The 15,075-nt window shown below is 41.2% G+C and overlaps 1 protein-coding gene across 1 annotated transcript; it reads left to right on the forward strand.

Annotated features, from left to right (window-relative positions):
* The first annotated feature begins 721 nt into the window (after positions 1 to 721).
* CLEC3A (C-type lectin domain family 3 member A) lies at positions 722 to 8,183 on the forward strand. The gene is made up of 3 exons (XM_059905266.1): positions 722 to 836; positions 6,048 to 6,131; positions 7,792 to 8,183. Exons 1-3 carry the CDS (start codon positions 722 to 724, stop codon positions 8,181 to 8,183), a joined length of 591 nt encoding a protein of 196 aa, XP_059761249.1.
* Positions 8,184 to 15,075: the final 6,892 nt, after the last annotated feature.

The following is a 15,075-nucleotide window of genomic DNA, read 5'->3' on the forward strand; positions in this document are numbered from 1 at the left end:
TTCTTATGGAAAAAATTCACCGTCTTTCTTTTCTTTTCTTTCTAAGGTGTGTTTTCCCAAGAATCTAGTTCTTGGTGAATCTACAAAATCCTAATAGAAGGCCTCATACTTGATCATGGACTAGCCCCTTCGACCGCCTTCATTACTCCCTGCGAGCAAACCCTTCCCAAGTTCCACATGACCTGTGTAGTCACGTGAGTGTGAATAGACACAGGTGGTGCTCTGGCATCACACATGCACGCACGCACACAATAACTTTGCTAGATTTGTGTGTGGGTCATTGAATACATTTCCCAGAATATTAAGTGAACTTCAGACCTCCAAACCAAAGACTTAAATATTGGGATCTTCACGGAGAGACCCCATGCTTCCTGGACTTTAAATTTAAAAAAAAAAAAAAAAGAAAAAAAGACAAAAACGAAACTCTTAGTCCCTTAATAAACTCTGATATGCTCTGAAAAGGCAAGTCAAGTAGGAAAAATTTTCCTAGCAGGAAAAATTTTTTTAAAGCCTAAACAAGACATGAGAACAGGGGCCACCTTATGCTGCAGCCAGCAGAGGCATTCAAACATTCCGTCAGCAGGATTCCAGCCGACCTGCACAGTGCGCTTTTATAAAGGTGGCCCCAGGCATTTCAGGGCAAGATGTGGCTGTGAAGTCTACCTGCCCCTTTGTACTTCAGAGGAGCCAGCACAGTGGCTGTCAGACTTGCCTGAGAGCCATGGCGAAGAATGGACTTGTAATTTACATCCTGGTTATCACCTTACTCCTGGACCAGACCACCAGCCACACGTCCAAGTTCAAAGCCAAGAAGCACAGCAAACGCCGAGTGAAAGGTAACGGGGTTTCTCCGTCCAGCAAAACCCTAGGCTTGCTCAGGGTGGGGAGGAGCTGGACAATATTCATTTCCAAACTCTTCCAGGAGACCAGCTCTGGTGACGGTATCGTGGCTTCATGTGGACATGGCATTTTCAGGGGACTGAGGGACCTCTTAATTTTCTGGGACAGCTTGATATTTAAAGGAATCAAATGGTAGGCTGTATTGTATATCTGTATTGTATTCTGTATTGTATATCCTTTGTCAGGTGAGCTTAGGCATGAGAATGTTCTTTGGAGGGTGATAACCTGGATACAACATCAGGTATTTGGAATGAGGGATCAAGTAGAAGAGACTGATTAACAGGGTATACCATTTCACTCGTAGATACTGTATGATGTTTACATATATCTGTAAGATAACTATAATCTTATTAAGTGTGCAGTAGAGGATAGAGCTATTGGTAATGTGACTTCCGTTTCATCATTAGTTATCATGTAGGTATATTTTCATATCCCTGGCAATATAAGGACAGTCTATACTATAATATATATTTAAGATTTTAATGTCATAGAGAAGTTGAAACTCCTTCACTTAAAAATATTTCAACTAACAAAGTCATACAGCATTTGAAGACATTTTAATGCAAAACAATCTCCAAGCAAACCCAAATTTGAGGTGGCTTGAATTGGGTTAAGAGATTAAAAAAAAAAAAAAAAATCCTGCAAGGAACAATGATGATGGCAATGTATTTGCAATATGCTAAGACCAAATCAAAAGGAAAAGCATCAAGAAAAGTGTGGGGTGATGTTTTATCTCATCCTGAGTCATTTTCATATCACGATATTAAAAGGTAAATATTAGGACACTATTTCCTTATCAATTTCACTTCATTACTAACAAAACACACCAAAAATACAAACAACATTAAAGTCTTGATTTAACACAACACAAATGGCTGGTGGGTAAAAGGGAGCTTATCTTGTGCCGTGTTTTTAAGATTACACAGTGCCCTTTTCCAGGAATATTTATTTATACACTTTAGGTCTGATGCAAAGTTTCTTAAGTGGAATCTTTTTTCCTTATAAAATATTACACTTCTCTGTTACTTCTTTTAATGATAGATTAAAATATTTCTCATGAGTGATGAAGACAGGAAAAGGAGGGAGAGAAGACGTGGCATATCTTTGTTGCCAGCATTTCTTTACCATAAAGAAGGACTAGCAAAGTGGTGACCACCCAGTAAGGATGCAGGGAGGTGTTTGAATATGTGAGTGTGTGTGTTTGTGCGCTGTGTGGGTGTTTCTCAGTTGTAGTTCAGGTTATTATGCGCTACCCTCCAAGACACACACACAAGCACACACACATATTTTTGTTTGTTTTTTAACAGACTGGGTCCACATTTTAAATATCATCCTCCCAAAGCGGTTTTGCTCATTTTTTTTTTTTTTAATTTTATTTATTTATTTATTTATGACTGTTTTGGGTCTTCGTTTCTGTGCGAGGACTTTCTCTAGTTGCGGCAAGTGGGGGCCACTCTTCATCGCGGTGCACGGGCCTCTCACTATCGCGGCCTCTCCTGTTGCGAAGCACAGGCTCCAGACGCGCAGGCTCAGTAGTTGTGGCACACGGGCTTAGTTGCTCCGCGGCATGTGGGATCTTCCCAGACCAGGGCTCGAACCCGTGTCTCCTGCATTGGCAGGCAGATTCTCAACCACTGCGCCACCAGGGAAGCCTGGTTTTGCTCATTTTTGCCATGAGATCCGAGAAAGTAGATTCTACAGAAAGTGAAACCATTAGCCTAAACTTGTTAAACATTTCTTTCCCCAACACATTTTAAAAATATTTTAAGTACCTGGAAAGAATACCAAAGTTTATGAAATCAAAAGTGAAAGCCATTTTTTCTTTCTTGATCCTTTCCACAGAATTACCCGCTATTAACTGTTAGGAGATAGTATCCCCAGAGTTTTCTTTAACGTCCGATTAAAAACTGATACTTTTAACAAAATAAGAGTTGGCTATCCAAAGTACTTGGCAGACAAATTAATTGACTTTATCTATTAAATCTTGGATAACCTTAAATATAAGGCATACCTCAGCCCTTTTAACAGCTGCATAATATTCCCTTATGGATGGATCATGACTTATTTAATCTGTTCTCTCTTGGTGAACTTTTGTGTTCATCAAATCCATCCCTTTATGATCCAATGCCTCAGTGAACTGCTTTGTACACAGATATTGATCCCCATGCTAGAATACTGTGATGATACACTTCTAGAAGTAAAATTGTAGGTTAATTACACTGTCTCTCAAAATGGTAGCATGAACCCATGCTCTCATCTTCAGCGTATGAGAGCACCCATTCACACCTTGACAACCTGACATCCTATCATCAGGTTAAGCTGTGCCAGCCTAACAAAACCCAAAAACCTTCTTTTAATTTGCATCTCTTTGATGGTTAACAAAGTTGAGGTATTTTTCATACGTTTACTGGTCATTTATTCCAGAATTATTTTTGCATTCCTACTCCGTACCTACTTTTGGAGAACAACAATAATAAAATGAAAGGGAGCTTTTTTTAAAAACTCGAAATGGCAGTTGAGTGATTTAGCTCCAAAACCAAGTTTTCCCTGCTATTTACTTCATAGGTCTCAACAAGTTAGGTGGAGCAATGCAAATTATGTTGTAGTCATGAATCAAAAATAAATTTTTTTATTGTGAAATAGCTGTTCCCTGTATTCATTGTCGACAAAACACATCCACATTTCTCACCAAGGACGGAAGCAGAAGCCAAGCCACCTGGATAACGACTTCCATAGTGATCTCCCAAGAGCCTAATATTAATTCATGTGTCTTCATGTTAATTACAATGTTTACAGCTTCCCTATGGAGGCCCTTTATTTAAATAGCATGGAGCAGGAAGCCACGAGGGACTGGGGGTGACATCTGTATGGTTTACAACTTGTAACTTGGGAGAAAACTTCATCAGTCTTTGCAAGTCTGGCCTCCGACAGGCGATGGCTGTGCATCCTGAATGTACCCTTACATTTATTCTGGATTCTACGGTCCCGTTGAGGAAACCCTTGCGTTATTGTCCTTCTCAGCTGAGCTACTGGACGCTTGGAGAATTGATGTCCATCCCTGGATACCCCAGAAGGCATTTCCTAACCCAAATGTGGAAACACCTGGCTTGCAAAGCATATGTTTAAGGGGAAAACGAGGGACTTCCCTGGTGGTCCAGTGGTTAAGACTCCCCACTTCCACTGCAGGGGACACAGGTTCGATCCCTGGTCAGGGAACTAAGATCCTGCTTGCAGTGCGGTGTGGCCAAAAAAAGAAAAGGGGTGGGAGGGTAAAGTGAATCAGCATATTTGGATTTGGTACTGTCCTGAAAAACCCAGGATAGAACACAGACTCCCTGTGTGGTATCCCCACAAAAAGGCAGTTAGGAACAGCCATATCAAGCTTTAAGCATCTTAGCTATTCGAGGCCACGTACTAGGGACCAACCAGGTAAAGGTGATCACTGCGCAGAAGCAGATGGGAGGGGTGGGAAGAGAACAGACACGAAGTCAGCGAGATTCAAATCCCAACTCTGCCCCTTACTAGCTGGGTGACCTTTGACAGGTTAATTCAGATTTCTGTGCCTCTCTTTCTCCTTTTGTGAAATGATAGTGTCCATCTCATAGTAATACCGAAAGAATTAAGCTCCCAGTGCACAGTATATGGTGGCTTTTAATATTTATTAAGATTTATTATAATTCCTGCCTTTGAAGAGCTCACAAGCTGTCAATTTCTAAGTCCCCATCAGGTCTGGATTTTTCATTTAGTCAAGGTTGCTAATTTTCTACTACTTACTTATACCCAAGGTTGGTAGAGGACAGCCACGAAGATTAACCTCATCCAGGGACATTCAAAACTAAGTAAATTGCTAATCCCTAATACAGAGCATTTTTAGAGGGCTTTTTATCACTGCCTTTCCCTGTTTCTCTATGAAAATCACTTAACCCTGCTAGGAGCCACTATACCTGGAACATCAGTTGAGTAGGGATATTGGGGACAGGGGACTTGGGGACCCAATTAAGTCTGAGTGTGAGTTCTACCACTTATCTGCCAATTTAGCTCATTGAGTTCATTCTCATTCTTCAATGGGAATCTCATTTTCCTCCATTCATAACTATTTTTGAAGAGTAAATGAAAATAACACAAAAGTATTTTGTATGCCATAAAGTGTTTGTTCACTCAGCAAACATTATGAGACTGATTATGTGCCAAGCATCATGTTAAACATCGGGAATACCATGGACAACCAGAGAGATGAAATTAAGTAAGTAAAGGAAGATGATTATAGATTGGAGAAAGTGTGCGGAAGAAAAATAAAGGTTCAAGGAAAGAGATCAGCCAGAGGGATGCTAATGTAGAGAGGATGAGCAGAGAGTCTTCTCAGAAGAGGAAGAGGCAGGACAGGAATAAAGACGCAGACGTAGAGAATGGACTTGAGGACACGGGGAGGGGAAGGGTAAGCTGGGACAAAGTGAGAGAGTGGCATGGACATATATACACTACCAAACGTAAAATAGATAGCTAGTGGGAAGCAGCCGCATAGCACAGGGAGATCAGCTCGGTGCTTTGTGATCACCTAGAGGGGTGGGATAGGGAGGGTGGGAGTGAGACCCAAGAGTGAAGAGATATGGGAACATATGTATATGTATAGCTGATTCACTTTGTTATAAAGCAGAAACTAACACACCACTGTAAAGCAATTATACTCCAATAAAGATGTTAAAAAAAAAAAAAAAAAAAAGGAGAGGAGAACTTTAAGCTTGATAAGGAGATGGACAAGACCTGGGCAAGAGTGTTCCAGGCAGAAGGAACACAAAGGAAGCATCCTGAGATGAGACAGCTTGCTCTAGGATGCATCCGAAATCAACAAGTCTGAAGTCTGGTGATGGAGGGTGAGTCCCACAGGGTGGGGCTGGAGAGACAGACAGGAGCCCCATCCCCCAGAAGGACCTTCTAATATTATTACCCCCACCAAGCCCTTATACATCTTCCTGGCTAACTTATTTTCATGCATTATTTTCCATGTACACTGGGCTCAGTTTCATCAAAATCACCCTCGCCCTAGATTCTAGATTCCAAAGCTTTATTTTATTTTGTTTTATTTTTATCTTATTTTAATCATATGCTTTTCATTCCTCCTACCCCGCCCTACCCTAAAATATTCTCAGAAAAGGATGGAGACCTGAAGATTCAAGTGGAAAAGCTCTGGAGAGAAGTCAATGCCCTGAAGGAAATGCAAGCCCTGCAGACAGGTGAGATCCCATCTCATCTCACGAGACAGGAAAAGGAATTGTGATTTGTCAGCAATTCAAACCATATAGAGAGTACATGTTGAGTTGTAAGCGACATTTTTTTTAAAGAGACATTGACAAGCCAGAGATGTGTCCAGGAGAAAGGATCTAAAAGCTGGGGAGGTGATTGTTTGGGGAAATCAGCTTGATTTTCCACTCCCTACTCCTGTAAATGGGTGGTATAGAAGTAAAACCAGGCATTTCAATAATACATTTTAAAAGTCCGTCCATAATTCTTCTTTAATGGGCAATGAAAGAAAACTGAAGAAGTGTTAACTAGCTAAAATAATCAGCATTATTTAGATGTTTACTAAGTGCCCATTGGGAGATCGCCGAGGTTGAACTAAACACGGGATCAGAGGACTCATGCCCGACAAGTAGGGCAACACGTGCAGAGAAGACCAGTGGTTAGAGCCACAGCTTGCCCGCAGGGGGCAGCATCCAGTGTTCCTTTTCACGGAGTAGCGCTCCTGGAAGCCTATGCAGCTGTACACACTGCTGTCCGGGAGCTACTCTGCTGGCTCCCAGGTCAAGGAAATGAGAGCCACACTAGGTAAGTTCAGGAACATCCCTGGCTTGTAAGGTTCACACCCTCAGGAATGAATACTCTCATAGCAACTCCAAAAGCAGAGCTTTTAGGGTCTCACAGAGAACTGCTCAATTATAAGACTTACCACCTTCAAGGAAGACTGAAGTTATAGCTTTTCCATCAAATATTTATAACTCCCAGGCCAGCTGTATGTTACTGATCCTGAGTCATTTTTACCATAAGCAACGTTGCCTAGTAACACTGGTGACAGGGTCCTTTATCAGGTTCCCAGGGGAACAGAATTATAAAGTTAAAGGACGGCCAAATGCGTTTGCAGAAGGGGAAAGAGTTTTGTTAACCCTCCAACCACAGCTGGGGACTATAATAATACTTTACAAACATTAACACATTAATCCTCCAACAATTTATGAGATAGATGCTGCTATGATTATCCTCATTTTACAGATGAGGAAACTGAGGCACAGAGAAATTAAATAATTTTTCCAAAGCTTACACAGCTAGTAAATGTCAGAACTGACACCTAAGTCCAGGCACTACAGCCCTGCAGCCTGACTCTCCAATGCTATGCCTTGAAACTATCTTTCTATTTGTTTTATCCTGGGTAAGATAAACAATATTACCAGGGCTCAGTTATCTGCATAAGAAAAGCCCTATCTCTCCACATGCAAACTCAGACTTTTGTTTTTGTTTGTTTTTTAATAATTGTGGCACACCAACCAGTTCCAAAAGTCCCAAGGAAATTCAGCACATAATGGAGCTACACAAACTAGCGAACATGTGTATATCCAAGCAGCAGGAGGCTAAAGGCCAGGGTTTAAGGGTGGGGCAGACCTGGGTTTCCGTAGTTGTGATCTTATGTGACAGGTAAGTCACCTTTTTATAGGCTAAGTTGTTAATAAGTAACAACTTCTTTAAGCTTCACTATCCTGATATGTAAAGATGGGCGTAATAAAATCCCACTTCATGGGATGGTTGTGATTATGACATGACATTATTGCTATTGGCCAGATCCAGTCCTGGATTATTATACTCCAAAAGCATCTTAATATGTCAAATTTCACATCTTTACAGTCTGTCTCCGAGGCACAAAATTTCACAAGAAGTGCTACCTTGCTTTGGAAGGCTTGAAGCACTTCCACGAAGCCAACGAAGACTGCATTTCCAAGGGAGGGACGCTGGTTGTCCCCAGAAGCTCCGATGAAATCAACGCCGTCCGAGACTATGGTAAAAGGAGCCTGCCGGGGGTCAATGACTTTTGGCTGGGCATCAACGACATGGTCACAGAAGGCAAGTTTGTCGATATCAATGGAGTCGCCATCTCCTTCCTCAACTGGGACCATGCACAGCCTAATGGTGGCAAGCGGGAAAACTGTGTCCTCTTCTCACAGTCAGCTCAGGGCAAATGGAGTGACGAGGTCTGTCGTAGCAGCAAGAGGTACATATGTGAGTTCACCATCCCCTAATAGACCCTTCTTGAAAGTGTCTTCCAAGCAAGATCGGTCATGATTTATAGGCTGATGGATCCCAAGAATAAGTCAAAAGTGTCCTGCCTCATGGGACTCTGTGCCCATAGGAATACAAGAGTCAGCCAGTTTTGCTACCACATTGTATTGTGATTTTACCCTCCCTGGGGTATGGGGGAGCAGAAAATAATGATCTAACCATGTACACACTGTTAAAGTGGCTTCTGCAAAATGGGGTATCAGACCTTTCTCACTCCTGGTCCCTCTTACTTATATAGACCAGGTTAGTGTTAAAACTACAATAGCCAGAAAAGCAAGCTTAGACTACCTGGAAGATTTTCTCTTAAAAGTTTAGTATATATTTGATTGATGAGGTGCTACATAATCCAAAAACTTTTCAATCTGATGTTCAATCTGTTCCATCCTAATGATAGTATCTTATTAGTCCATCACCCTTTCTTTGAGTTGCAGCATCCCCTGGTGGGACTAGTATCTTCTCTGTCACATCAAAACATGAACGTCTCAGACAGGTTCTGATTTAATTCCGTTTTCTTCAAAACCATCCTACTCCCCCCAGCCCTCCAGCCATATACACATCTTTTTTTTTTTTTTGGAAGTTCCAAGTAAAGATCTGGAAGGAAATATTAAGGCAGTATCAGTAACCGTAAGACAGAACAGAGTAGCAGATTGTATAGAAAAAGAAAGTTTTAAAAAGTCTACTTTTTCCCTTCATTAACATCTTTACCTGCCTTTATGAAATCAAGGGTGGATATTACATGTTAGTTTCCTTTTTCTTTTAACATATTTTACATACTTATATATATTTAACAATCATATATTTAAGTCTATTATGAGCAATCTCTATTTGGAGGTTGAAAGCTGGATTTAAATAATATTATTTTGGAGTCACATGTCTATGTTATTTTTTATTATTCTGCTACTCCCACTAAATTGTTTCACTAGATTGTGTAAAGTAACGTCATTGCTTAATATGAAATTACGAAGTTAAGACTTGGGGGAAATGGGCTTCTTACAAGCAAACAATTCTAAGTATATTCTGTTTTTCAAATAAATGTCTTTTTTTTTTCCTTTAAATGCTGATTGTGTTTTGGGAACAAAATCCTTCTCTACAAACTTTAATTATGTATGCTTGGAATTAAGTTTTAGTTCTTTACATTGCACAATAATAAAGCCTGAATTCTGATCAATGTGGACGTATGTGGGTATTGATTACAGTTATTTAAACTATGTTGGTTTATATCAGACTTGGCGAAATTCAGGGGGAAATAGCCTGGATTTAATCAAACCGGTGATTTAGCTGTACTACAAGGATAGTTTTACTCGACAATAAAGAAATAAAGTCCATGAAATTCCCTGGTGGTCCAGTGGTTGGGATTCAGCGCTTTCACTGCCGGGGCCTGGGTTCCATCCCTGGTCAGGGAACTAAGATCCCACAAGCGGCACAGCACGGTGAAAAAAAAGAAGTCCAGGGGGAGGAGGAGACTTAAAAAAAAAATTTGTATCTGCAATTGTTTTTGGTGGACGCTGGCCAACTTCCTAAGCCAACACAACCACAGTCTCCTTAAAGATAATGACAATAATGAGATTCATAGATAGTAATGAGTAGCATATTCCAGACACTGTGCTCAATTTTACATAATTCTCATTTATCTTTGGAACAATCTAGGGATTTAGGCTCTAGAATTATTTCATTTCACAGAAGAATAAACTGAAGAAGAGAGGTGTGGTAATTTGCCCTAAATCACCCCCAGGATTAGTGAAGTTGTGACCAGAAGCCAACAAGTTGACTCAGATTCTACATCCTTAGCAACTCAGAAGGAGCTGTGACAAGGTCAAGCCTGTTCAAACAGGCAATGGAAGTGGACTCTAATCCATCTCCCTGTTCCCTCATCTGGGGTAACAGTTTGGGCCAACACCTGACCTTGATGAGGCATTCAGTCTGAATCTGCTTTGAAAGGGTTAAATAAAGACAACTCCGGTTCACACAAGTCAGTGTCAGAGTTTGGGTACCTAGGAGATGGTGATAGATAAGGTCATCTTCCCCCAAATGCCCCAACCAGAAAGCTCAAGAGAAGAAGCTTAATTCAAAGGAACAGAGGAAGGTTAGTTAGTGAGGGCAAATCAAGATGAGTCAGCAAGACAAGGGGCAGATGGATGGGAGACAGAGCAAGATTGGAAGGAGTAGATTAAGAGATTATCTGGTTTGCCCAGGGTCAGACTCATGACCTTGACTTTACTACTTAGCCAACATATCAACCAGAAGCCACACCCACTCCTTGGAAGCTGCCTGGACTATAGCATAGAGAATTCTGAAACTTGGTAGAAAGAGTGCCATGAGCAATTAGCAATGTCTCACAAGTTCATGGTAGGAGGACACCAACATTTATACTACATAATTGTCATCCCTAGTATAAACCCCTGGCTTCCTGCAGTTATATTTAAAGTAGTCAAGTCCCTACAAGATTTACCAAAAAGCTGATTCTAATCTCTAAAGAAATGTTTCTCAAGCATTCCTGTGCTTAAAAATCTCATGGGAACCTTATCAACTTGCAGACCCCATAGATCTGGACTGAGACCCCAGATTCTTCATTTCCTTTTTTGTTTGTTTGTTTTAATATATATATATATATATATATATATATATATATATATATAATTTATTTATTTATTTATGGCTGCGTTGGGTCTTCGTTGCTGTGCGCGGGCTTTCTCTAGTTGCCGCGAGCAGGGGCTACTCTTTGTTGCAGTGTCTGGGCTTCAGTAGTTGTGGCTTGCCACCAGGGAAGCCCCCCAGATTCTTCATTTCTAAAAGCATCTAGTGCAAGCCAACAGGGCTGGACCACACACCACAGTCTGAGAGGAAGTGTCTAAAGCTGTAGCTACTTGCCCAGAGATAGTCTCTGCTGATTCCAGCAGTTTTGTTTCCCTTTAACTCAAGTCAAGGGTAGGATCTACAATTCATCTGTGTGAAGAACAATACTAAGAGCAATTTCTCTACCCATCACAGATGCTTCCATCCATATCATTAAATGAGGTACAAAGTAAAAATCAATTAGTTAAAGGAAACAATAGTTGAGATTCAAATTAGGGATTCAAAGGAGAACATATCTCAAGGTTCAATGTGTCCTTTCTCTTCTCTAACAATGCTGAATAACATTTCTGAAATTAAAATTAAGATAGAAACTTTTTCCTGTTCTCACATTAGTGAGAACTTCCATAATCATCACCAAATAAAGCACATCTAATGAATGAAGAAGCCAACCAATTTTAGCTACTTAAGTAACTCATTTAGTCTGTTGTAAGAGATTCAAAGGGCGCCTACTAACTATAAAGCATCGTGCTAGGTAATATGGAAGGACAGAAAGGAAGTAAGTTATGGTATCTGCACTCAAGGATATTACAACCTAGCTCACAGGAGGAGAGCAAGATTCTCCACTGGAGTCTGAGAAGAAAATACTAGTAGCTCTAATTACATATGAAAGTTGTGAATTTACAGATTATTACTATCTAGTTTAACCTAAACTGAAACCCACAAAATGGGCACGGATTTAAATAAATTCCTGGAAATAAACACCAAATTGAATATACACTAATAAAAAAAAAAATTGTGCACACACTCAAACAAGCATAGCTGACTTCTACTGGTTCAGGGAGACATACAGAGCCCAGGCAAACCCAATCAGAATCTTTCCCAGTGGTTGCCAATGGACACTGGGAGTAATGAAACTCTTTTTTTTTTTTTTTGCTGGAGACACTAAATTGGGACAAAGTGAATTTAGGGCTCTGATAGAATACTTCCCTTCCAGTTGGATGCAATGTGCAGAATGTATTATAACAAATATAAGCAGTGATGAGCAATGACAGGGCAGGAAGGGAAAAGGGAGAAGGGGAGAGAGAGAAAGAGAGAGAGAAAGGGAGGAAATGTGTGTGTGTGTGTGTGTGTCTGTGTGTGTTTTCACATAATGCTGAGTTTATCATAATGCTGGTTTTTATTTCTGTAAATTCTATGAGCATTTGAGCTAGTTGGAGTTTGTGTATCAGCCAGGATAGCCTAGGTTACGACCTCACAGAGCTTACATCTAGATAGGCAAACATACAATAAACAAAGAAAAAACAAGATCATTTCAGAAAATATGACAAAATGGCATAACAAATGACACAATTAAAATGACAAACGAAGAAAATAAAACAAGGAGATGAAAGATGGAGTGACTAGAGAGAGTGATGCCAGACAGGGTGAACAACTCTTTTAATACACCCCTCTCTCCAGTGAAAGAGAGAATGGAAAAGAAAGTGACCTAGGAATCATCAGGGCAAAAGTCCAAGAGAGACCCTGAGAGAAGTGACTTACCCCAAATCTCCCAGCAATCTGGGGACAGGGCAGGGACTGGAATTCAATTTCCTGTCTCCCAGTGCAGAGGCTGTATCTTGCCAGCCCAGTTCAAGGTCATTTAAGGTCAAGGGACTTGGAGTCAGAAGACCTAGACTCCACACTTACTACATGTGTGATTTTAGGCAAGAATAAACTTCTGGGCCCCCACTTCCTCATCTATCAGTAGAAATGACAGATCATCCACAGAACTGTGAGTTGAAATTTGAAAATACAATTTCTGAGCAAGCAAACACTCTGGATACGACAACTTTTAAAAAGAACAGTTTTGTTCCGTAAAATAACCAAAACATCTCATGATAGAAAAAATTGCAGAGTAAGAAAAAACATTTAGAAATTATCCTGCATCTTGGTCTTTTTCACTCATTTATCCAGTTAATATTTATTAAGCACATGTATCCAGCAGCGTCTAATTTTACCACCACCCATGCCAAGTTGTAGAGGTTATATCACTAGGCAATGTTATACCCTGCTTTATTTTACTTAACCATTTTCGTAACTTTTCCATAATGTACTTTCTATGGTTCCATAATATGCCAATGTGTTATTAATTGAGCACATACATGACTGCAATTTTTAATACATTTACAAATGGAATTTTACTTAAACATCTAAATATAAATATATAGTCTTTATATAAATAAATGGAAATTTTGCTTTTCATTTTTCTCCTGTAAATAATGCTGTAATGAACATTTTGTGGCAATTTTCTTTCTTTTTGACTGTAGATTTTTCTCCCCTATTAAGATAGAGTTCCAGGGAATTCCCTGGTGGTCCAGTGTTTAAGACTCCGTGCTTCCACTGCAGAGAACTCGGGTTGGATCCCTGGTCAGGGCACTAAGATCCCCGCATACCACACGGAGTGGCAAAAAGAAGAAAAAAAAAATTTCCAGAAGTGGAATTATTAAATCAAAGGGTAGGAATAACTTTAGCCACTTTGCATCATGGTGCAAAATTGCTTTCCAAATAGATCGTGTAAACTGAAGAGGCAGCATGCCCTGTGATGCCACTAACTTTGGAGTCAGTTGGTCCTGCGTTTGAATACCAGCATCCATGCTCTATGACCTGGAAGAAGTCATTTTACCTCGCTGAATACCTTCCCAATTTGTAAATACACAATAAAAGTAAAGCAATAATGTGAAGGGGTTCATCGTATTTACCTTAGAAAATTGTTAGGATTAAAAATAAACAGAATTAGGGGACTTCCCTGGTAGGCCAGTGGTTAAGAATCCGCCTTCCAATGCAGGGGATGCAGGTTCGATCCCTGGTTGGGGAACTAGGATGCCACGTGCCACGGGGCAACTCAGCCCCACGCGCCTCAACTAGAGGGCCTGCATGCCCAAACTACAGAGCCCATGCGCTCTGGAGCCCGCAACTGAGACCCTGATACAGCCAAAATAAATAAATAAATAAAAATTAATTAATTAATTAAAAAATAAACAGTTAATTTTTCTTTTTTGGTAATAGTTGATTTCAGAAACATTAATTATTCAATTAAGCTAAGAAAAAGAATGGGACTGTGGGGGTAAGAGAGGTGCTTGGAAGAAGCCTCACAAGTAGCAGGTAATGCTATTATGACATTTGGTATATGCATTTGGGTTACACAAATTCAAGCTGCGCTAAGAACTGGCAATAGAGACCAGCATTAAATAAAAAGTTACCCAAAATACATATAATTAAAAAACCAGGATGAACATATTTTAAAATAAAGTAGGTGAAAACTTCCTTGGTGGCGCAGTGGTTAAGAATCCGCCTGCCAATTCAGGGGACACAGGTTCGAACCCCGGTGGGGGAAGATCCCACATGCCGCAGAGCAACTAAGCCTGTACGCCACAGCTACTGAGCCCGCGTGCCGCAACTACTGAAGCCCGCGCGCCTGGAGCCCGTGCTCCGCCACAAGAGAAGCCACCTCAATGAGAAGCCCGCCCACCGCAACGAAGAGTAGCCCCCGCTCGCCACAACTAGAGAAAGCCCAGGCGCAGGAATGAAGACCCAATGCAGCCAAAAAAATAAAAATAAATAAAATAAAGTAGGTGTTACAACAAAGGAGTTTTAGCAAGTCTCAAGAAGTGACATCAAAAGGACAGACTCCAAGGTTGACTAGAGCCCTTAGCCTGATGAAGGGGTATACTTATCAGCACCCTCTTCTGGAACTTTTTCTGTGTTTGGGTTGCCTCCCCGCTGACATCCCTAAGAGCCTTGAGAGAGGCAACAAGAGCCTTGAGAGAGAGGCTTGAGAGAGGCGCGTAGAGGACGGAGGGATGGGGCCCTGCGCTGGGGAGTGGCTGCAGCTAAGGATACGGGGAGACAGCCCGGGGAAGTCCTGGGGAAGAAGGTGCAGGGCGCCTGGGCATGCTGCTAGCCGTGCTGCTCCAGGTGGCGGTCAAGGTGGCCGTGTACGGGCTGCGGCGAAGCGCCCACCGGCAGTACCCGGTACCGGAGGCGGGGTGGGGGGGGGGCGCGCCAGGAGGGCAGGACGGG

The sequence above is a fragment of the Balaenoptera ricei genome, chromosome 19, assembly GCF_028023285.1.
Source record: "Balaenoptera ricei isolate mBalRic1 chromosome 19, mBalRic1.hap2, whole genome shotgun sequence".
NCBI classification, from domain to species: Eukaryota; Metazoa; Chordata; class Mammalia; order Artiodactyla; family Balaenopteridae; genus Balaenoptera; species Balaenoptera ricei.